General features: G+C 43.1%; 1 protein-coding gene across 2 annotated transcripts in view; it reads right to left on the bottom strand.

The window, feature by feature from the left end:
* Window positions 1-23,433, bottom strand: part of Ryk (receptor like tyrosine kinase) — an 80,041-nt gene extending 56,608 nt beyond the window's left edge. For both annotated transcript variants that reach the window (XM_085689635.2, XM_085689636.2), the window contains exon 1: window positions 23,119-23,433. In XM_085689635.2, coding sequence (XP_085545761.2) covers window positions 23,119-23,302 — 184 coding nt within the window. In that variant the 5' untranslated portion in view covers window positions 23,303-23,433. The remainder of the gene's footprint in view (window positions 1-23,118) is intronic.
* Window positions 23,434-24,050: the final 617 nt, after the last annotated feature.

The raw sequence follows: 24,050 nt of genomic DNA, 5'->3' as shown, positions 1-24,050 counted from the left end.
AGCATGGACTTCTCAGATTGAAAGAAACTTGATACATGAGAGTATCAACTATGAGTCCAGTTAGATAAAACTTCTAGAGCATACAACACTAGTTCATAGTGATAAAACTCAACCATTGCCATCTAAAAAGAAGAATAGGAGGCAGGGGGATTACAAGGAACTTCCTGTGATAATGGCAATGTTCAATATCTTGCCTTGAGTCTAGGTCACAAAGGTGTATATAAGTAATTTATTTTGTTTTTAACTTTGGGGGGTTGGGGGAGTGTGTGCACATGTCAGTGCAGGAACTTGTAGAATCCAGAAGAGGGTGTTGGGGCCCCTGGAGCTAGAGTTATTGAAAGTTGTTAGTCTCCTGACATGGGAGCTCTGCAAGAATTTTAAGTGCTCTTAACAACTGAATCACCTCTCCAGTCCCAAGGTGGGGGGGGGGGGGGTTTGGTGCTGCTGCTAGAGCTAGCAGTTGGGCTCAGGGCCTTCCACAGACTAGCAAGTGCTCTACCACTGAGCTACATCCTCTGCATTTCTTAAAGATCAATCTACTGATCTACTGAACACATAAAGCCAATGTATTTCATTTTATATAAGTTTATCTACATTTTCTGAGAGGAGTAAAAGACAACACTCAAAGATTTCTACCTCTTTTTAATCTCAAAATCAATTACTAATCACAAAATAAGATAGCAAAAGCAAATAATTTTTTAAAAAAGTTAGTTATATATAAGTAATCAATTTCCAAATTTCAACATCAAAAACTTTCCCAGGGAAACAAGGAGCTCTTCTCCTAACAACACAGCAAAGAGGTTGGGACAGGAAGAGAACCCTATTTCAGTAGCAATGGCCCGCAAACCAACTCAGCTCCCACCAAATTGCTCTATCAGCTCCATTTCAAGAATATTAAAGGTGACTACATGCACATGGGCTCTCTCCCCAAGAGGCACAGACTGACCTGTGTGTGGTTCCTGACCAAGCAAGCTGCACTTCCCCTATACAATCCCTAGGGCAGGCTCACGGCTCAACTAGGCCTGCAGTTTCCATCCTCTCACACTTTAATAGCTTTCCTCTGCTCTCAGGCAGCCTGAGCCACAGTGAGTGGTTTGAATGGGCAACCACCTTACCTCATGAGGTACCAATTATGCTTCCGTTAGTGTTCTCTGGTCTGGAATAGCAAAAGTCTTGACTGGTCTGCCTTGAACTTTCTTTTCACCATAATCCCTTTATTTTTAGTGAATAAGCACTCTTGAAAGTTTTCTTAGGAGTGGATCTGATATTGTACCAGAAATGCTTCTGTTCTTTAAATATAACACTGAATGCTGGGCAGGGTGTGACAGCAATACCTGACTGTAAACTTATAAGCAATGTAAATTCCTAGCAGGACAGCGGTGATTAATAAACCACGGTCACATCTGTAAGAAAACAATGATTCTAAACATTTCTTTCTCTGCAGAAGACCCTCTGAGGTGGTACCCAGGGATCATGGCCTTTCAATCTAGCCCATCCCTGTTCATCCTTGCAATACATAGACATCTGTTATGGTTAGAGTTTGGTCTGTTGCCACAAATTCATGCTTTAAATGCTAGGTCCCCAGCTTACACTTCTATTTTGAAAGCTGTGGAGGGAGCCTTCAGGGAGCACGCCCTGCCTGTCAGAAGTAGGTCCCTAAGTGCAGGTCTCTGGAGGTACAGGCCACTGGCTTCCAGCCTGCTTTTTCTGCTTCCTGTCCGCTGCCTGTGAACAAATCACTGCCTGCACTCCTGCTGCCAGGCCTTCCCTGTCATGACAGACTGGACCCACTGCAATGCAAAGCAAAAGTCAGCCTTCCCTTCTGCAACTCACTTCCATTAGGGATTTTGTGCCAGCAACACAAAGTAACTCTGATGGTAGAGAAAAGAAGTGAGGGGGGGAGGGAGGGAGGGAAGGGGACTAAATTTAAAAAAAAAAAAAAAAACTGAGTAAGACTGACACCATGAGCAGGGCTTCTACAAACACAATGTAATGAACTGAGTTGGTGTGGGAAGTCCTTCTGTTTGTGTGTTGCTTTCATTGGTTAACGAATAAAGAAACTGCCTTGGCCTAGTTGATAGGGCAGAACTTAGGTAGGCGGCGAAGACAGAACTGAATGCTGGGAGGAAGAAAGGTGGAATAGGAGAGACACCATGGATCCGCTGTCGGAGATAGACATGCTGAATCTTTCCCAGTAAGCCACTGCCATGTGGCAATATACAGATTAATAGAAATGGATTAAATCAAGATGTGAGAGTTAGCCAATAAGAGACTAGAGCAAATGGGCTAAGCAGTGTTTTAATTAATACTGTTTCTGTGTGATTATTTCGGGGCTAAGCTAGCTGGGCTGCCGAGATGAACAAGTGGGTCCTCTCCCTACAACACTGAGTTTTGTCCAGAATTTAGACCTAAAGGAAAACAGGCAAGAAGCAAATATTCAGCAAATTTTCAAAACTACCTGACACCTAGAAGTGTTCAATAAATTTCAAGAAGTTAAAGTCAAATACATATATGAATGATATATGAATATGTGTTAAGTATGCTCCACTTTTTTAAAGAAAGTGAATATCAGAATATACAAAGTAGTCAATTATAAATAGTGGATTACGAGTGACTTTTATGTACCCTTTATTCTTTTCTTTCTCCTTAAGCTTTCTTTGAAGGATGGGCATGGTGGTACATACCTCTAACTCTAGCACTTGGGAGGAAGAGACAGGTAGATCCTACACAGTAAGTTCCTCGCCAGTACAGCCAAAACAATATACTAAGACCTCATCTAAAAACAGATGTTTTCTATAAATTATAACTAGAAAAAAATAAAAGGTTTTCAAAAACATTTAAAGAAATATGCATATAGCATTTAGTGAGTCATGAAAACCAAAATCCAATTACTTTCTTTAGTGTGTTGAATGAAAATGGCCCCTATAGGCTCATATATTTGAATGCTTGGTTCACAGTTGGAATTGTAAGGACTGGGGGGTGTGGCCTTGCTAGAGGAGGTGTGTCACTGGAGGTGGGATTTAAGGTTTCAAAAGCTTATACCATCTGTGGGGGCCTTATGGGTGTGGAGCTCGCAGCAACTGTTCCAACACCATGCCCACTTGCTTGCTGCCATGCTCCCTGCCATGACTGTGGACTCACCCTTTGAAACTGTAAGAAGGCCCCCAGTCAAATGCTTTCCTTCTAAGCTGCCTTGGTCATGGTGTCTCCTCACAGCAACAAAAAAATACACTTTCAGTCGGGTGATGGTGGCGCATGTCTCTAATCCCAGCACTTGGGAGGTAAAAAACAGGCTCTGTGAGTTCAAGGCCAGCCTGGTCTACAGAGCAAGTTCTAGGACAGGCTCCAAAGCTGCGGAGAAACCCTGACTTAAAAAACAAAACAACCAACTTTCTTTAAAAAAAAAATCCATGAAGGTTTATAAGAGTTAAGAAAACAGCTGTCCGGGCTGGAGAGATGGCTCAGCGGTTAAGAGCATTGCCTGCTCTTCCAAAGGTCCTGAGTTCAATTCCCAGCAACCACATGGTGGCTCACAACCATCTGAAATGAGATCTGACACACAGACAGAATATTGTATACATAATAAATAAATAAATATTAAAAACAGCTGTCCATGTCCCCATCCCAGTTTTTTTCAATTAAAAAAATTACTGTGAATTTTTTTCACAGTACATGATGTGAAAAATACATCATCTTTGGTATATTAAAGTTAACACTAATAATGACAAATCATTGATAACTAAAATCCCTTCTTCCACCTTCCCTTAAAAAATCCCCTATATACTAAAAAGCAAAATCTGCTAAGTATGAAAACGAAAGACCACAGTTTAGGCAGAATCTCCCCTACAGCACTGACGGACACTGGCCCTGTTCACTGCAGAGACTAGCATGGAAAAACCCTAGAATGCTGGAACAAAGCAAGTTTTCTGGGGAGGAAAAGGCCATCAACAAAGTCCATTTCCAAACAAATTCTGATCCTATGCAAAGAAAGCACATTCTCAGAGGCATCGGAAAACAGCCATTTGCATAATCTTACCCAGTAAGTAACTCTAACTCATACTGAGCGAGCTTCAAAGTTTCCTTTAACAGGGAATAGAGAATCCTTTATACTGCAGAAATGCTTATGATAAAATAAACATCAATCTTTTTTTATGTACATTGGTGTTTTATCTGTATATTTGTCTGTGTGAGGATGCTGGATACCCTGGAACTGGAGTGACAGACAGTTGTGAACTGCCATGTGGGTGCTGAAAATTGAAGCTGGGTCCTCTGAAGAGTAGCCAATAACCTCTGAGCTATCCCTCCAACCTCAATAAATGTCAATCTTCATTGCTCTAAATGTAAAGTGTTTCTGGGACTGGAGAGAAGGCACAATGGCTAAGACCACTGACTGCTCTTGCAGAGGTCCCATGTTTGATTCTAGCACCACATGGCAGCTTACAACTATCTGCAATTACTGTTCAAGAGGATATGATGCCCTCTTCTGGTCTCCATAAGCATGCACATGGAGCATATACATATATATGGACAAGCAATCATACACATCAACCAACCAATCAATCAATCAATCAATTTTTTTAATGTAAAGCATTTCTAAAAATATAGAGAACCCAATGTTAAGTACAACTAGGGTATGAAATTAGTATACAGAGAACAGAAAACACACACATTTATAATCAGTATAGCCAGAATTAAGGCACACATCAAGATGGTACATTATTGAAACGATCTTCTCTCAAATCACCCACAAGACAGTTACATGAAGTTATCAACAGCCAGGCTGATGACACACTAGTAATTCTAGCAATTGGGGTGTGGAGGCAGCAGGCATTCAACAAGGCATCTCAGCTACTTACCAAGTTTTTAGTTAGTCTGGGCTACATAAAACAGTGTTCACAAATAAAAGCAAAACATGGGGCTGACAAGATGGCCAAGTGGGTAAAAGTACTTGCTGAACAAGCCTAGTCAGCTAAATTCAGTGCCCAGATCCCCACAGTGGAAGATGAACCCCCTCAGAGTTGTTCTCTGACCTCCACACTGGTGCCATATCCCTCCCCATAGCTATAAAATAGCAATTTTCCCCTCCTTTTTATAGAGAAATGCACAATCAACTTCTTAAGGCAGGAAACGCACAGCCACAATTGGTCGGCAGTGGGTGAGAAGAAGGCAGAGTGACAGAAGGCACACAGAGGTTATGAGTCTGCCCGCATTCTTCACCTTCAAAGTGCTCACCCACGTAAAGAAAAACAAGAATGCAGAAAACAGGCTAGAAATATTATTTACCAAACGTGGTAATGAATGTTTATTATTTTTCTTTTTCTTCTTTATGAACATATATTTTCCAAACAGTCAATAAAGACAATGTTTTGCACTGACATCCAGGAAATAAAATTAGGAAAATAAAAAGAATTTTAAACAATTTTATCTTAATTTTCTGACAAATATTAAATTTATAGGGAGTAACATACTTTATATTTCTGGATTTAATCTTTTTCTTTCCTTTTCCATCATATACTCAAAGGGGAAAAAAGGTAAGTGAAGATAATACAATCTATCCCTTTCCAACTGCTACCAATTATCAATGCTTCAGCTGTAACCACAGTAATTAAATGCAGACTGAGCTCAGGGATAGGGGCTGGCAGATATAACTACAGAGAATGGTGAGGCATGCATCTACCAACTCAAATGGACACTGAGGAGTAGTGTTGAGGCAGAGAGGAAAATAACACATTCCACAATGCACCAGTGAGCCAATTTCACAGCAAGCTCAAAGTACAGAAATGCTATAAGACCAGGAACAAGGAAAGGTAGTGGAAGGAAGGCTCAGAGCTACGTCAGAACAAGAAGAGGATAAGTCTAAAGCTTAGTTACTCCAACATGTGCCTCTAGAAAAGAGTCCTGGGAAACGAGGACTATCGTGATCCAAAGAGAAATAGCTGAAAGAAAATCAGAATAGGTTCTGATATATTGGGAACATAAAGAAAAGTCAATAAAGAAAATTGGTCTTAGAGAATAAAGTCTTTGGGTATCACTTTGTAGAGGTCTTTTGACTCCAATACTAATGGGCATAAGGTCACATAAAATAACAATCATATAACAAAAGAGAGGAGGAGTCCCAGTCACCACCCTGGGGCAAAACAACAGAAGAAAAGACAGAATGAACGGTAAGAGCAGTTCCTCAAAGAATGATTCCAAAAGAAATGTAAGAAAGCAATTCCATTTATAGCCACATCTCAAAGGATAAACTACTTAGGAAGCAATGTAACCAAAGAAATAAAAGACTAAGTTAAAAAATACAAAACACCGAAAGAACTAAATAGAAAAACATCCTGTGTCTATGGTTGGGGAGACAATAGGTTTAGTCAGATGGCAATACAACCCAAGTATAGAGTCAGCACTATCTCTATCAAAACTCCACCTGCCTTCTATGCAGAAATAGAAAAGAAGATCTTCAAATAGATATGGAATTGCAAAGTTGCTTCAAATAGTCAAAAGGCACACATATAGAAGACTGACATTTCAGTTTCAGAACTCACTACAAAGTGACTCAGATCAAGGCAGTGCAGTAGTGGCACACACACCTTGGTGGTAACCAATGCTCTCTAAGTGGATGTAAGACCTGCTCATCAAGAGGAAAATCATGCCTGGCACTGGAAACCGAGCCAACTACAAGGGCTAGTGAAGTCATGGGTCTTGGAGGAGAACCTACAGCTGCCACTTTACTAAACCAGCATAATCCCTAACTATATTCCAAATATTTATCCCAATACCCACAGATAGGTCCTTCACTGAGGAAACTTCTGTTTTATAACAGAAAGACACATCAATCAAAATGCAGAGTTGTAAAGCACAGTCCATATACATACATATAAATGTGTGTGTATGTATGTATATATATGTATGTGTGTATGTATGTATATGCATATATGTACAATCACACACACACACACACACACACACACACACACAAAACACAACTGCAACTAAGGCTCAGGGATCATTGTGGAAGATGGGAAGGAAAGACTGTAAGAACCAGAGGAATAGGAAGTTGGCTATGAGAATGTTAGAAGCTACACCCAAAAAGACTCACCAACAAGGCTGCTTAAACATCAGTTGAACGAGGACAACAAACATCTAAAGTGGACGAGAGAAAGTTCATGAGGTCTCAATTCTATACAAACAACTATAAGCAACTAAGAAATGCTGAGAGCCAGAGAACTAGTCTTCCCCAGGGACAAGCACACCAACCAGTTATTCAATACCAAATGGTCAGTCCTGAAAACATACAAAAAAGTAGTATTATACAGACAGATCAGGCTGTATTTATGTATTTAGGAACACACAAACACAAAGTGAAAACAGAGACCATGAATTTGAAAGACAGGAAGAAGGATTATATGGAAAGGCTAAAGGGGAGGAAAGAAAGGCAGAAATAATGTAATTATAATCTCAAAAAAAATTTTAGAAATAGTAATAATAGTATGGTTATAATAAGGGCAGCCATTTAAACAAAAAGAACAGAATTGAGGCCAGAAATAAAGTCATAAAATTCTTAAGACTCAAGTTTTGATAAGGGTACCAAGATTATTTGCCAGAGAAAGACTATTTTCCTTAAGCAAATAAAGGTGAGACAGAAGAATGAAACTGGACCCCTACCTCATACCACATATAAAGATTAATTCAAAATAGATCAATGACCTAAATATAAAACTTAAAACCATAAAACTCAGAAAAAACATACAGGCGTTATCGTCATAACATTGGATTTGGTAACAGATTTTTTTTAAAGATTTATTTATTTATTATGTATACAGTGTTCTGCCTGCATGTATGCCCGAAGGCCAGAAGAGGGCACCAGATCTCATTATAGATAGTTATGAGTCACCATGTGGTTGCTGAGAATTGAACTCAGGACCTCTGGAGAAGCAACCAGTGCTCTTAACCTCTGAGCCATCTCTCCAGCTCTGGTAACATAAGACAGGATACCAAAGTACAAGCAATGGATGACAAAAGCAGACACATCAGTTCATAAAGTTTTTAAAGTTCTATGCAAAAACAGAAAGGAAAGAAGGAAGGAAGGAAGGAAGGAAGGAAGGAAGGAAGGAAGGAAGGAAGGAAGGAAGGAAGACAAAGAGGACAACACATAGAATGGAAGATGATACCTGCAATTCACACCTGGTAAGGGTCTAGAATTCTGGATATATAAACAAGCTTTACAATTCAATAAAAGCCTATTATGTGATTATAATCTCAAAAAGTTTTAAGAAATAATAGTAGTATGGTTCTAGCAAAAGGGCAGCCATTTAAACCAACAGAGCAGAACACCAGTCCAATCTAAAAGTGGACAAGGGACCTGAACACCCATTTCTCCAGAGAAGACACAAAATAACCACATGAAAAGATGTTCTGCATTATTCAATACTAGGGTAATAGAAGTCAAAACGAAAATGAGGTACTTCATACTACCCAGAATAACCACAACCAAAAAAAGCAGAAAATTTCAAGAGTTGGCAAAGATATAGAGAAACAGGACCACTGCAGTTTTGGTAGGAATGTGAAACAGTCAGCCACTGAAAATATTCCAGCAGTGCCTCAAAAAGTTAAACAGTGTTACCAGATGATTCATGATTCTAAGTATATATCTAACTTGAACATGTATCCAATTGGGTACTTGCATGTTCTCAGCACCATTATTCCTAACAGCCAAAATGTGCAAACAACTCAATAGTCCACAAACAGATGAAGAGCAAATTGTGGTATAAAAACAGAATGAAAAGATGTACGTGAACCTCTACAATATTGTGCTACATGAAACTAGCCAGATGAAACACCACACTGTGTGTGAATCCACTTATATAAATATATAGAACACGGTCAGTGGAGACATTCAGCCAGTAAAGTTACCTGCCACCAACAATGACCTGAGTTCAATCCCCAAAACCACACAGTGGAGAGAAACAATTTCTGCGCACGCGCGCACACACACGTGTGCGCGCACACACACACACACACACACACACAAACTAGATAGGCAGGCAGGCAGAATTTTGAAAATAAGCAGCACTAAGAAGAGTCATAGGAGACTAAAGAACTCAACTCTACCATATGAAGGGGGAGGCCAAGAGAAAAGGGAACAAAACAGGGAAAGCAGAATAGGCACAGTAGAAAGGGGTTCGGTGAAGGCAGACAAGGCAAATGCCACCGGCCATGAACTGACTAGGCAGCATTTTGGCATCAGAATGCACAGAATATTGCCATTCTGACTTAGGATAAATGTTTCAATGGCTCAACTACAGTAGCCAAACTTAGCTTCTTGCTGCCAATTCCAGCAAAGTAGGGATAATGATCTCTCCTAAGGAAGGATAACATTTGTTCATAACTTGATTTTTAAATAACCCATATTTGATATTATAAAACTTAAAGTTATTCCTGCAAAACTCTCATGACCCTATCAAGAAAACTAGGCTTTTCACTATACAGTGCTAAGTCCCAAATTTAATTCCAGGATGACTTGCTCAACTGTACAAAATCTAATGATCCACCGAGTAAATCTTTCCCAAGTGATCCTGACAGGTAACTACGGGTTTCCCAATGCTGCCATTCTGTGGGCAGGCGGCACCTCAGTGAAGAAATCTCCCTTTATAAAGAGTGCCATCTTCACAGCACTTGACAGATGCATTTCTAAGAGCTGCTCACATGGCAGGCAGCCTCTTCTACCCAGCGTGCTTACAGCATTCAACATCAGATGCATGAATAGCTGGCTGCTGATTAAAATCAACTACATCAAAGATGGATTTTAAGGAAAAGCTATTTTTTAAAAAATGCCAGGAATCAGTTAAAATAAGAAAACAGAGGTAACGCTGTGGAGATGGAACTAAAGCAGCATTGTGGTGCAGACTTCTTTTCCAGGCTCTGAGACTAAGTAGCTGAGTGGCCTTTGGCACTCAATTCCTGAGCCATCCAGATGATATTAATCCCCATTCACTGAAAAATTTTGTAATTTTATGACATCACCAGTAGTTTCCAGATGTCAGCCAAAACATAAGTATTCTATGATATCATCCATAATTCCTACATATCAATCAAAACTTCAAAAAAGTTCATGAAACCAAGACAATCTTTAAGGTCTAATCAGAGAAAAGTAATCAATGAATTTTAAACTACTAAATAAACTTATTAATGCAAAATAAAAATGAAGGGCTCTTACTTCAAATGTTTCTAATTTATGTAAACTAATAAACTGAAATAAGTAAGTTTGCTGGAAGGTGGTGGTGCACAACTTAGTCCTTGCACTCTCTGTAAGTTCAAGGTCAGTCTGGACTACAGAGTTAGTTCCAGGACAGCTAAGACTACACAAAGAAAACAAAAGACAACAAAAAAGAAAATAAATAAGTTTGTTCATCAAAATTTAGTAAATCTAGTCACACCCAAAGTACAGCCAAAAAAATTGTTGAGAACTAATATTTAACTACACACAGCAGATTGCCAGGGCTAGAGAGATGGCTCAGCGGTTAAACACACTGGCTGCTATTCCAGAAAGTTCTGAGTTTAGTTTCCAGCACACACATGGTAGCTTACTGCAGAGAACTGCCAACATCTAATGGCAGGGAAGGAACTTTATGTGTTTTTTTCCATAATTAAAAATGTGCACGGTCTTCAAATCTTGTGGCTATTCAAACACAAACCATGAAAACTGAGAATCGTAATGTACTACTCCGCCACACTCAGTATCTGCTTCATTTACTTCTCTTTCAACCTTAAATATCTTGGCAGAAGTGAGTTCACAGTGTACAGCTGCATACAAAGGATACAAGGCAAGGATGGTACTTAAAAAAAAATCTAAGATTAATAAAATATCACTATGCCCTCATTTTGCATCCCTTTTATTTCAGGCTACCTCCTTCAGACTAAGACCTGTATCCACATCCATGGTAATTCTGCGATATCTGATCACAGAAACTCAAAGCCATCTATCACAAAAGCTGTGCTCTGCTTTGTCTCTGCTAGTGCTCTGGAGGAAGTCATGTAGACTTGGAGGAAAAATAAGGTCATTTGATTTCAGAAAGATGCATTGCCACCGTCCCCCATCAGCAAATACTGTAGCAAATGGCTAAGGCTTCAAATTTAAAAAAAAAAAAAAAAAAAAAAAAAAAAAAAGACCACTCCCAAAAAAATATAGGTCCAGAAAAATATATGAGAATTTCCCTAAAAAATGTGATTCAATGTGATTTGTACACTAGCCAAGAGTGTAAAAGGTACTTCCCAAATCTCTTTCACTTGTTCCAGTATTAAAAGATAAAACACAACCTCCCTGCCATGGAGCCAGAATCCCAGCATCTAGACAATAATTTGGTATTGCACTGGATACTGTGTAAATTACACTGTGATTGGTTTAATAAAGAAGCTGACTGGCCAATAGCTGGACAGGATAAGGTTAGGTGGGAAAACCAGACTAAGAACACTGGGAAGCACAGAGTTAGAGGAGTTGCCAGAGAGACATGAAGAGAAAACAGGAGGTGCAAGATGAAAAAGAGGTAACCCAACATGGCAGAAAGTAGATTAATAGAAATGGGCTAATTTATATTATAAGAACTAGTTAGTAATAAGCCTGAGCTATCAGTCAAGCATTTATAATTAATATTGAGTCTTCAGGTCAGTTATTTTGAAACTGGCAGGTGGGAAGGAAAAGTCCACCTACATGATATGGGAGGTGACGTATGCTGTGAATGTTTTATTGCCATTGGTTAATAAAGAAGCTGCTTTCGGTAAATGGCTTAACAGAGTAAAGCCAGACTGAAAGAGATATATAGAGAGAGTAGGCAGAGTCAGGGAGAAGCTGTGTAGCCACTCGCAGGACACAAACACACAGGAATCTTTCCAGTAAGCCACAGCCATGTGGTGATACACAGATTAATAGAAATGCGTTGATTTAAGATATAAGAGTTAGCCAGAAATACACTTAAGCTATTGGCCAAACAGTATCGCAAATAATATAGTTTCTGAGTGATTATTTCGTGGTCTGGGCAGCCAGGAACGAACTAGTGGCCTCCGCCAACACCTACCTTGTTCCCTGACCTAAAAGAAGAAAGCGATTTGAGCAGCTCACACTTACATCACTGACACAGTCAGAGATGGAGACTTGTACCCTGTGCTTCACAACAGCACTGCCCAGCTTCTTTCACAGCTACTCCTCCAGGAGCACACTGAGGCCAGAGCGACTCAGACTCGCCCGCTAATCTAGGCTGATACCACAAAACATGGGGCATTCACAGGCATCACTTCTCCCTGCCAGCAAAAGCAGCAGAGTGCTATCTCAGGAATTCAATTCCAGAGCTATAGGAATTTTTAAAAGGCAAATCACAGAACTCTCTGTCAAAAGTTAGTTCCACAAGGGCAGGCTCCTTGTCTGTTTTATTCACCAAAAATATATCCCAGGAACATAAAATAAGATCATGTTACAAGCGTAAGTGAATACTGAGTGCTACTGAAGGCAACCAACCAACCATCTTAAAGGTTCAGTAACCTGAGGCTTGGTCTGTTAAAGTAGTAACTGATAGTGGTCACTCCAGTGGGTTGTGCCTCAGACAGTAGGGGACATACAGTATTTCCTCTTGTAGCCAAATGGAACTCAGGGGTTGCAGTTACCTGCTCCTCCTGGGATGATCAATACTTTCTTTCTCTGTCTCCTGCAGCTTATTCCAAGCCCTTTCTCATAACAGAGCAAATGTGCCAGCCTACCCTCACTGGTGGAGCCCAACCAGAAATGAAGTAGCCTGAAATGTTTGGATATTTGTTTTTAATACAAAGATGCAGAAATCCCCACCAGTGACTAAAATAAACTGTTCTGAAGCTCAGGCAGCATATTCAAATGCATGACAGCACCTGTATTAGGAGCAACCCTTCTCACATACGCAAAGGCACACTCAGAACACTGGTCACATGCTGCTTCAGCACACTTTTCTGCTGCTATGATAAGTCAAAGCAACCTAGGGAAAGAGATATATTTCAGCTTATACAATCAATGAGGGGAGTGAAGCAGAAGCCAGAGATAAACAAAAACTCTCCTGCACTTGCTGGCTCACTCACTAGCTTGTGCTAGACAGCTTCTGTTTTTGTTTAAGACAGGATGTCTCTATGAAACTTACTCTGGGGCTGGAGAGATGGCTCAGTGGTTAAGAGCACTGACTGTTCTTCCAGAGGACCCGGGTTCAATTCCCTGTTTTTGTTTAAGACAGGATGTCTCTATGAAACTTACTCTGGGGCTGGAGAGATGGCTCAGTGGTTAAGAGCACTGACTGTTCTTCCAGAGGACCCGGGTTCAATTCCCAGCACCCACATGTCAGCTCACAACTGTCTGAAGATCCAGTTGTAGGGGATCTGACACCTTCACACCAATGCACATTAAATAAAGTTAAATAAACCACAAAAAAGTATTAAAAAAAAAAAAAGAAACTTACTCTGTGGACCACGTTTCAGAGACCAAGCCTCAGAGATCTGCCTGACTCTGCCTACTGAGGGCTGGGATTAAAGACATAGCCGCCACCACCTGCTCAGAGATGGCACTACCCACAAAGGGCTAGGCCCCGCCATGTCAATCATTAATCAAGGAAATGCCCCACAAATACGTACACAGGACAATCTGATGGGAACAATTCTTTAATTGAGGCTCCCTCTTTCCGGGTCTGTCAATCTGATCACCAAGGTTAGCCACCACACATGGCCACCCAAAGAGTGAAGGAAAGGATGGAATTAACACTCAAACGTGGACTCCCAACCCAATACTCATCTGCTCACAAGTGTGCATGCACAAACAGACTCGAACCTTACACACTGCTTCTTTTAGTAGAATACTTCCTTCCTCTAGTCAATTATTAAGGAATTAACCATAGGAAGACACAAACAGTAAGCATTTAATTAGAGCAGCAGGAGCTACATTGATCCTTTCATCTGAAATAATCAAGACTGGACACAACTGACTCACTAGTTTAAATCACTGTTACCAGGCAACAGTGATCCCTGAACAAAGACCACAAGTAGGTGAGTTCTAAGGTTACAGTGCAGAGGAGGGAGGGAGGAAGATGGTTCATCACAGAGTCTGATGACAAAACCCACATAGCTGAAAGTGAGAATTGGCTCCTCAAAGTTGTTCACATGAATGTTGTGGCATGTGCATGCACACAGATAAATAGATGGATGGATGAATGGATGGATGGATGGATGGATGGATGGATGGATGGATGGATGGATGGAGATAGACAGACAGACAGACGGGGCTGAGGAAGAAACTGAGGCAACAAAGGTAAACTAAGCTTGTAGCAAACACCTGTAACCCAGGTACTCAAGAGGGGAAGGCAAAAGGGTTGCTGTGAGTTTGAGAAGCCAGCCTAAACTACAGCTTGAGTTCTTGTCTCAAAAAAAAAAGAGAGAAAAAGAAAAGAAAATCAAAAGATAGTAATATGTTTAAAAGGTCAAAATCCAGAAAGATAAGATTCTAGAAATATGGTTCGCTAAACAAGGTAAGAAATTCAAGGTCTGGAGGGTTGAGCTCCAGTGTCCTGATGGGACACACATATAAGGAAGCCATTCAAGAGCACAGAAAGTGTAAAAGTGAACAGTGCCCAGCACTTGGAATTTGGATCCATTCCCACCAGCCAGACTGGAGTGCCTCATGCTTCACAGTTTGCTGGGGATAAATACATAAGTGTCTTGACTCACTGGTAAAGAATAATGAGTCTGATTACTCGTACTGTTTTGTCCCATCCAACAAACCTTATATGCAACATCCAGAAGACTCAAACTGTTTCCAAGTAATTTAACTGCATCCCAGAACAAAATCCAAGCATTTTTAAAGGACTACATAAATGTTCAGCAGCCAGGCATGCTGGCACATACCTACAATTCCAGCATGTAGGAAAATGAAGGAGAATCAAATGTTCAAGGCCAGCCTACATCATAGAACAAGTGTCTGTCTAAAACCAACAAGAGCAAAAACATAAAATAAGAAAAAGAAAGGCAGGTAGGCAGGCTGAGGAGATGCTCAGTTGGTAACACGCTTGCTATATGAGTGAGAACCTGAGTTTAGGCCCCAGCAGGTTGCGTTGCTACAGTATCACCTCTTGATAACAGCCTGTGATCGGAAGTATATCACCAGCGGGAAAACAGTCTGTTAACTGATGACTCCCAAGAACTGAAAGACAGCTGCAAGTGTTACAAGCTGTGCATCTTATAGTCAGAGGCAGAGCATTCAAGTCAAAAGGTTGACTCTTCTGAGCTCCATCTCAGACCAACTACAGAAACTGAGGGCCTGGCTCAGCAGACACAGCATCTACCTGGCATTCATAAAGACCTGGCTTGATCTCCAGCACCACATGAACCAGGTATGGTGGACACCTGGAATGCCAGGGCTTTAGGGGGAGGGAAGTAAGTCAGGAGGATCAGAAGTTCAGATCACTACACCAGTTCGTACATCTAGGAATCTGCAGGTTGTTGCAGCTCCCCAGCTGAATCTCAGTAAGACTGCTAACCTTCCGAGTCACAGGGTAGAAAGAGTGCACTTCTGAGCTGCATAACTGCTCACATCTGAGACCTCCAGAAAATTGTGTAATTTTCCTGAATCTTGGTTGAATCTGTTTAAAAAGTAACCAATAGGGGCTGGAGAGATGGCTCAGAGGTTAAGAGCACTGGCTGCTCTACCAGAGGTCCTGAGTTCAATTCCCAGCACCCACATGGTGGCTTACAACCATCAGTAATGAGATCTGGTGCTCTCTTCTGGCCTGCAGACATACACATGCAGGCAGAAAACTATATACATAATAAATCTTTAAGAAATAAATAAATAGTTCTGGTGTTGCTGAAGAACATGTGTGAAGTACCTGGTATGTGTAAGATGTGTTTGCTCTCTCTAGATTACAGGCATCTCCCAAGAGCTGTGTGCATTTTATTCCAGTTTAAAACATAAGAACAACAGTTACTCAGCATTGTCATTGCTGGGAGAAGCAAAATAAACTGTTCAGTAAGCGCTTACTATACAACTGGGCCCTACACACACGTGTGTTTTGGCAAGGAACATCTTAGGAAGTCCTACACAGGGGAATGCTGTTTGGTAACATCCAGATTAGAGCATACATCAACAAGAATAATACACAAAAAAAGTGTATTCCCACTATAATTTCAGAGTAACTTAATGGTTTGGCCTCAAGTACAGGATATTCCTATCTCTTAGACTGGTGAGATCTGTAAGGACAGTGACATAATGCCAGCAAAAACCAAAGTGATGCTTGACAATTTCTCAATTCCAAGTGCTCGAGGAAAGAAATGGGCACCTTCCATTTACTCTTGAAGTGAACCTTAAAACCCAAGCAGCATTTTAGGCAGCACCTTCAGAATTCACTCATTAACTCAGGATGTGACTCACAGAGGACAAGTTTAGCCATAATTGGATAGAATTTTCCTCCATATGTGCAATGGGGAAAGAAATTCAAATCCACAATTGCACAATGTCTCAGCCCCGCTCTCCCAATGAAGAACACATGGGCTCAGATTAAGCTGTGCCAATACCACCAACCCCAACGTAACGCCTAGGGTTAAGGGTTCACTTCAGGATGCTAACCCACTCCTGCCAAAGCTGGCCTGTGGCAGCTTATGCCAGTCCCACCAGCACGGAGGACATCAGCCCTTCCTCCCCAACCAGAACTTAGCCTCAGATTTTGGAAGAAAGAGAGGAGTCTGGCCGGGAAGAATAACTGGCTCATCACAGTTTTCTTTTTCCTCAACTGCCTTTCCCATAAAGACACCCAAATCTAAATCACGGACTCTGAAGAAGACCTTCTCTTTAGCCCCGAGGTCTCCTTCCTTTAAGCCTCCCAATTATTTGCATTAAACCCACTCCACCTCTTTCCCTGCTCCACCAACCCACAAACCATGACAGGCGTCTTAACTAAGACCAACTAGCCACACGTTATCTTTTCTATAATCCAGTACTGACTACACGCTCCTTTTCCTAAATTCTGTCTTACTTGTTTTGGAGTGATTTGTTTTGTTGGCTGGGTTTTGTTGTTTTGTTTGGCAAGGGGGTGGGGTCAAGAGTCTGGCCTGGAAGTCCTGATCTTCCTGCCTCCATGCCTGGAGTACTGCCCAAATGCTTCAATAGCTTTCCCTTTCTAATCCCTAAGAAACAGTTCAAAGCCCTAATCCACCATCCAAAAACCTCCCAGTTGTCCTTGTCTCTTCTTTGTTCCCTGTTCTCATCCCAGCCACTTCCGAGTTCTGCATTTCACACACATCTGCCTACACACCCCATGCCACCCTCTCCGCCTGGCTTCAGTACTTCTTTTTCTCTCTTCTGCCTGCCCAGCTCAACCTTGAGATGAGATGTAAATGATTTCTCTCCTGGGTTCCCTTCCCCAAATGTTCCAAGCCTCTCTTTCCTCTCTCAAAAGTGATTATTCCTACAAATAAACATCAACCACAGTGGAAAGCAACCCTGCCCATCACTTAGCCCTATCAACCACAGTCAAAAGGGATCACTCCTCCAAAAATGTATAAATCCAAAGTGGAACTCTTTACATGGAAAAAATCCCCCAACAAAATCCTCAGCTCAAGAAGAGGAATCTAATCATTTTTAGTCATTATCTCTACAATACATAATACTTGATTTGGTTTCAATTTTCTTTCCCTAGATTGCTCTGAAGAGCAAGGGTCTAAAACCAGTGTGAACTGACTTTAAATGAAACGTGAACAAGCATGCCTCTCCCAGAAGCTATTCAGTGTGAAAAGAGAAGCAAGCTACCCCGAGGAAAGGTATAACTGGTCCGTCCTCTCAGACGCTGTCTTCACCCCTATGGACCACAACTCCCTGTCGCAGTCATCACTGTCACCATGACTTCCTACCCACAGGGCTACAGCAGCAAACCTAGGAGGACACAGCAGCAAACCTAGAGGACACTGACAGTAACCAGGGCCACAAGCTAGCACTGCTTAAGATCTGGCTGAACTGCAGCTCTTACAGGACTGACGGAAGCAGCAGGGACAACTGAGTCAAGGCCTCGCTTCTAATGTCCACAACACCCTGAATCCAGGTCCTCACAGTTAAAATGTGGGCACTGGTAGCCAGTATTGTAGTCTGCCAAGGACAGCATTAAGAGCCATAGGCAGGGCCTCATGTGACATGGGATTAACCCCCACACACACCAAGGGCTGGGAAGTCTTCAGAAAAAGCGGATTTCCACCAGGACCGCATGCAAAGGTCATAGACTAAGGACCCACTACAAGCCTGTTTCATCAGTGCTAAGGTAAAAACCTCCCCCCCGCCGCGTCAGAATTCATGTTATGATTCTAAACCCCAGGTAAGACAGATAAGTAAGCAGGGCCTCTGGAGGGGACTAGGTCAGGACGATGTGGGTGGGACTAGTGCCCCTGTAAGGAAGACCACTGTGTGAGAACACAGCTAGGGTATCTATGAAGCAGAAAGAAAGCCCTCACTAGAAACCTACCCACCAGCACTTTGATGGTGGCATTCCCAGCAACCAGAACTGCAAAAAATACATTTCTGTTGCTTCTAAGCGCTTCAGTTTGTGGGATCTTGTTATAGCAGCCCGTGTACAGGGTGAAAGCGGTAGTACACACCTATAAGGACAATGTATTTGACACAGGCAAACGACTCCCACACATCACTCCCTCCACCACTCTCCCTACAAAACAACTACCACAAGCCATCTTCAGTAAGGACCAAGCTTAGCTGCCACTACACAGCTAAGAACGTCCCAAGGCTTTAGACAGCCAAGATAGGAAGAGGAAAACATCATATATTTTAGTAAACTTTTGCTGATGGAAATCAGGTAGAGGAGATCACAACCCCCATGATTCCTCAAAGGCTCAGTCCTAGAGGTACCTACAAGGTACTAAAGGCTGCCTGGAAGTCAGGACTCACAAGGAAGGAGTCACTCTGCAAATACTCAAAGCCGCAGGTCCCCAGGTTCAGCAGGAGACCCAAGGTCAAGGAAATAGAGCCAAAAGGGAGGGGATTTTATAACCAGTAGTCAAAGCCTATAACCCAAAGGGTGATAACTTCCATTCCTCCCCCAGCCAGGTAGTCCAAATCCTGACAGCTGATTTATCACCCAGCATTCCAGAGACAGGAAGTTTCCAGAGGCTTCTTTACCGACACTGAGCAGAACCCTAATAGGATACAAACTCTGGTGTTTCAGACAGGCTTCCAGTGCAACGTCCACCTGCACTGCAGCAGACATCAAGACTCATTCCCATCTCTCCTGTCAACCCCAGCAGACATCAGGACTCATCCACATCTCTCCTGTCAATCCCAGCATCTCACTCCTCACTACCAAAGCCAAGGATCATCCATCTATGACCATAAACAGAACTGAAAGAGAAAGGTCAAAAAAAAAAAGTAATACACACCTCTGAGAAAAATGAGGATGACACACTCATAAGACACAATGAAATATAGAGAACAAAAATCCTAAAACTTACAAATACTTTTTAAATTAAAGGGAGAACTCTCTGTCTACTAGCTTCATTACAAAGAAATAAAAGTTAAGATAAGAAAACTGCAAGATGAACTTGGAGACTCAATAGACACAGGACAGCCATCTCAGAAAAAATATATGGGAAAAAATAAGGCATAGGGTATTATTTAAAAAGTGAACAGACCCTCCCAAAATTGGAAGGTTTTGCATCCAGATTAACAAATGAACCCAATGCTTGCTTATAAAACTTCAGAATGGTGCCAGGCGGTGGTAGCACACACTTTTAATCCCAGTGCTCAGGAAGCAGAGCCAGGCAGATCTCTGTGAGTTCGAGGCCAGCCTGGTCCACAGAGCAAGTTCCAGGACAGGCTCCAAAGCTACAGAGAAACCCTGTCTCAACAAACAAACACACAAAACACTTTAGAATGCCAGAGGAAAACACTTTCAGTCTAAAAACTGTGTGTGGGGGTGGGGGTGGGGGGTTAAAAATGATTTCAGATCTTTTATTTGAAATTCTTACAAGAAAAAAATACCATTAGAATTATAAACAAAAATCATGTTCAATCTAAAATTATAAAGTCAGTGAGACCATCTACAAAGTGTGAGGATAAAATAAAAATGTTCAGACATGTTGGGCCTCAAATAACTTCTCTTCCCCATGCACGCCACCATTCTGAGGACTGTGCTAAGGATACACACAATCAGCAAAGGAAAGCCAATCAAGAAAGCAGAGGACATGAGACCAAAAGAGGACAGAGGAGGCACAAAGTACTACTGTCCAGCCTGAAGCAAGAGTATGGATGGCACCAAATCAAGACATCACTAGGAGAAATCCAATGGAACTAACAGATGTCTTGAAATGCTACCTGAAAGGAGGGTTGGGAGAAGGGGGGAATCAAAAGCACTCAGCACGTACCTGAGGGAATACATGCACAGACACAAGGCAGACTAATCAGAAAAGCTCAAAATCCAACTATTTGCTCCTGGGGGAAAGAAAAATGGGGTGGGGGATGGAGTGGCCAGTTTCTACTCCATTCAGAAAAGGACAATGTATTTTTATACAGTAATATCAATACTGACTTCTGGCTTTAAAATGCACTGGAGGGGCTCAGAGGTAAGAGCACTGCTGCTCTTCCAAAGGACCTAGGTTCAATCCCCAGCATCCCACAACTGTCTGTAACTTTAGTTCCAGGGGATCCATAAATCTCATGTAGGCAAAACTTGAATGCACATGAAATAAAAATATATAAATCATTTAAAGTTTTTTTTTTAAACTGCATTGGAGAGTATGGTGTACAGGAATGATTCTGGAAGACAAATGCTCATTCTACACTGGTGTAGAAATCCAAAAGAAAAACATGGAAAAAATAAACAGAAGAACAGTTGAGAGAACTATGACCACTGGGGAGTGTATGACCACTGGGGAGTGGGGCCCAGAAAGCAAAAAGGCCAAAGGCAGGGAGGGGACTGAGAGCCTCTGGTTTAAGCCCTTTTTTGCCATTGGATGTTTTTTGCTGTGTGCTTGTGGTGACTTGACTGAAACCACTTATATCAAGCACGACTAGTTCAACATATAAAGTTGTCACTACTGGCTTCTCTAAGTTTTTACTTGGCATTCTGAACCCACTGTCTTAGAAACGTTGTGAAATGAAGATTAGCTTATCTAAGCTTTTGGAAGGCATTCAACCATTTAAGCATTTAAAAATATGTAGGAACGCACTATTCCAAGTAGTGCACACCATAACAGCCACGTTCAGGAGGCCCTGCAGATATCCCTCTACTTACTTTTTGCCACCCAGACAAAGCCAGAGAATCCTTCAAAGGCAGCGCCTCTGAGTGTGACTTTAAGGAACAGCAAGAGGCCCTAGCTCTGGCAGATGAAGATTTAGACGCTACACTTAGTCTGCAGCCAGCAAACACTGCTTTGTGTGGGCATACACTATATATGTAATATATGAAATAAGCCATGTCACCTCAAGCAAGTTATTTAAAGCCTCACTTTCCTCATCTCCGGTGACACTTACCCCACTGGATAACAAGAAACTGAGAAGTAACATGTTTAAGTTTACACTGCTCCCCCAGCAAGATGGCTCAGCAGATAAAGGTGCCAGAAGTCACGGTGGATCACCTGAGCTCCAGTCCTAGGACCCATACTGTGGAAGGGGACAGGCTGCTCCCTCAAGCTGTCCCCTGTCCTCCACACAACAAGCACATTGTGGTACACACACACAAATAAATAAATAAATAAATAGAGCAAACTTCGAATGTGCAGCATAGCTACATACGTGTAAGCATTCGATCCATGTCTGCAGCTAGCTGTCTTTGTCCCCCACTTCCATCCTGGCTGAGACAGGAGGAGAGGAAGTGCATGTCGATAAAGCCACAACTGTGTAAGTTCTTTCCACAACAACAACAGACAACACTTGACCACAGCATGCCTAGCCTAGGAGTTGCTTTACAAATCATCATTTTTCTTAAGCCTTTCTCGCATGTTCCAAGTGCAACTGAGATGCAGCTTCAACTCTGCTAGACGAAATTCAGACTATAAGGAGGATTAAGACAGGATGTTACAAAACACAAGTCCTCTTTGGTTAGAATACGAACCCACACGTATAGCAAAGTCTAAACAGTCTGCTAAAAGCAATTTCATTCTGATGCTGAGCTCTCTCAAAAGACCTAAAGAAACTCCACTAACAGACTATTAGGCAGGCCTGTGAGCTCGAGGCTAACCTGGTCTACATAGTGGGTTCCAGAACAGCCCTACATGAAGTCCAGAACAGGACTACATAAAGTCCCTGTCTCAAAAGACTGAGAGAGAGAGAGAGAGAGAGAGAGAGAGAGAGAGAAGAAACTCCTCTAACACACACACACACACACACACACAGAGAGAGAGAGAGAGAGAGAGAGAGAGAGAGAGAGAGAGAGAGAGAGAGGAGGGAGATAGAAACATGCGCGCCCACTAAAATAAAAGTGACAGAAATGGATGTTTAGGAGGCGAACTTTTCAGTTCCAACACTCCACTCAGAAACGCCACACCCTGAGACCAAGAGGATTGCCTTAATGCACAAAAGGTGAAAGTTGGGTATGGTCAACAACCAGAGACTTTCTTCTGATGGCTGGCCAGGCCTTCCTTGAAGGGCTGACCTTCCGAATCCAAAGTTCCAAACGAAGTGGGGGAATCATTTTCCAAACGGACTCCCACACAACGGAGCTAACCAGGTAAACGCAACCAACGACCGACCCAAAGCCAACTTCTCGCTCCTGGGTCTGCAGAGCAGGCGAGTGGCCTGGAACCGCAGCCCCAGGGCACACTCAACGACCCCCAAGACCAACCTCAAAGCTGCAGGTCCGGTCGGCCCTAAGGTGTGCAGGATGCCACACACCCGGGGCGCCCGCCTCACCTTGCCCCCACTCGCTAACCAGAGAGCACGCGCGCAGCAGCGTGGCCTCTGGGCCACCCACAGCAAGCTAAGGGACGGCCACCCAGGTCCGAAGCGCCGACTCCGAGGCTCCGGAGCTCCGCGGCCTAGAGTGACACGCGCAGAGAGGCTGCGGCGAGAGCGGGCGAGCGAGCGAGCGCGCGCGGGCGGGAGCACCGCGGGGCTCACGAGGCCCCGGGAGCGGCGCCACTCACCGAGCAGCCGGCGCACCTCGTCCTCGCTCAGGTAGAGGCTCACGCTGGGCCCCGCAGGAGCGGCGGCCAGGGCCGGGGACCGCGGGGCGGCGGCGGGCAGCAGCGCCAGCAGCAGCAGCAACAGCGGCGGCGGCGGGGCCCTCAGGCCGCCGGTCCCCGGGACGTCGCCCCGGCCCGCGCGCATGGCCGCCGCCGAGCAGGAGCGTCCGCCGCCCGCCGCGCCTCCGCGCACCCCGGCCCCGAGCGCCTCACAGCCCCGAGCCGGGGGCGGCCGGCCAGCTCATAGCGCCGCCGTTTCAGACCGGCCGCCCGGGAACGGGAGGGCGGGGGAGGGAGGGAGGGAGCTGCCGGCGGAGACGCGCGCGTGCGCGTGACCGAGGGCGCGCACGCACGCTCCGCCCGGCTGAAAGCGCCTGGGTCTGGAGCGCGCGTGCACGCGGGGGCGTCGCAGACTTGAAGTCGTGGTAGGGGCAGCGAGTCCTGGTTGCTATAAATAACGTACGTTGTTTACATGTGTGGAATGTGCAAAGAATGAAGAAAATAAGATAAAGAGGAACAAGTTAATCCAAATATAATGAAGTGACCTGACCAGGCAAAGAGTTTTGGGTGCACCCTCTGTAAAGATAGCCAGTCCCTGGCCCACATTGTTGAGGCCTGGGTTGATTGGTCCACGGTAAACCTCTGGTCCCTTCATTCTTCCCAGGTGCACCTCAAGTCTTGGGTGCATTCGGATGCTGTTTTGTTTAGTGAGACGGTGTAGGCAACTAGTCTTCTCTTATCCCATCATCAAAAGTCAGCCTCGACCTTCGCAAGTCTGTTTCCTGAGATTTGTATGCCCCACACTTTCCAGAAAGACCTAGACAAACTTTAATAAGCTTGTTTTTATTTTATATCTTGGCTTTTGTTCTTTTGTTTGGGCTTGTTCTTTTGTT

Source organism: Myodes glareolus, chromosome 4, assembly GCF_982192425.1.
Source record: "Myodes glareolus chromosome 4, mMyoGla1.1, whole genome shotgun sequence".
Lineage (NCBI taxonomy): Eukaryota > Metazoa > Chordata > Mammalia > Rodentia > Cricetidae > Myodes > Myodes glareolus.
Note: the sequence above shows the minus strand (reverse complement) of the source record. Positions and strands in the feature narration are given on the sequence as shown.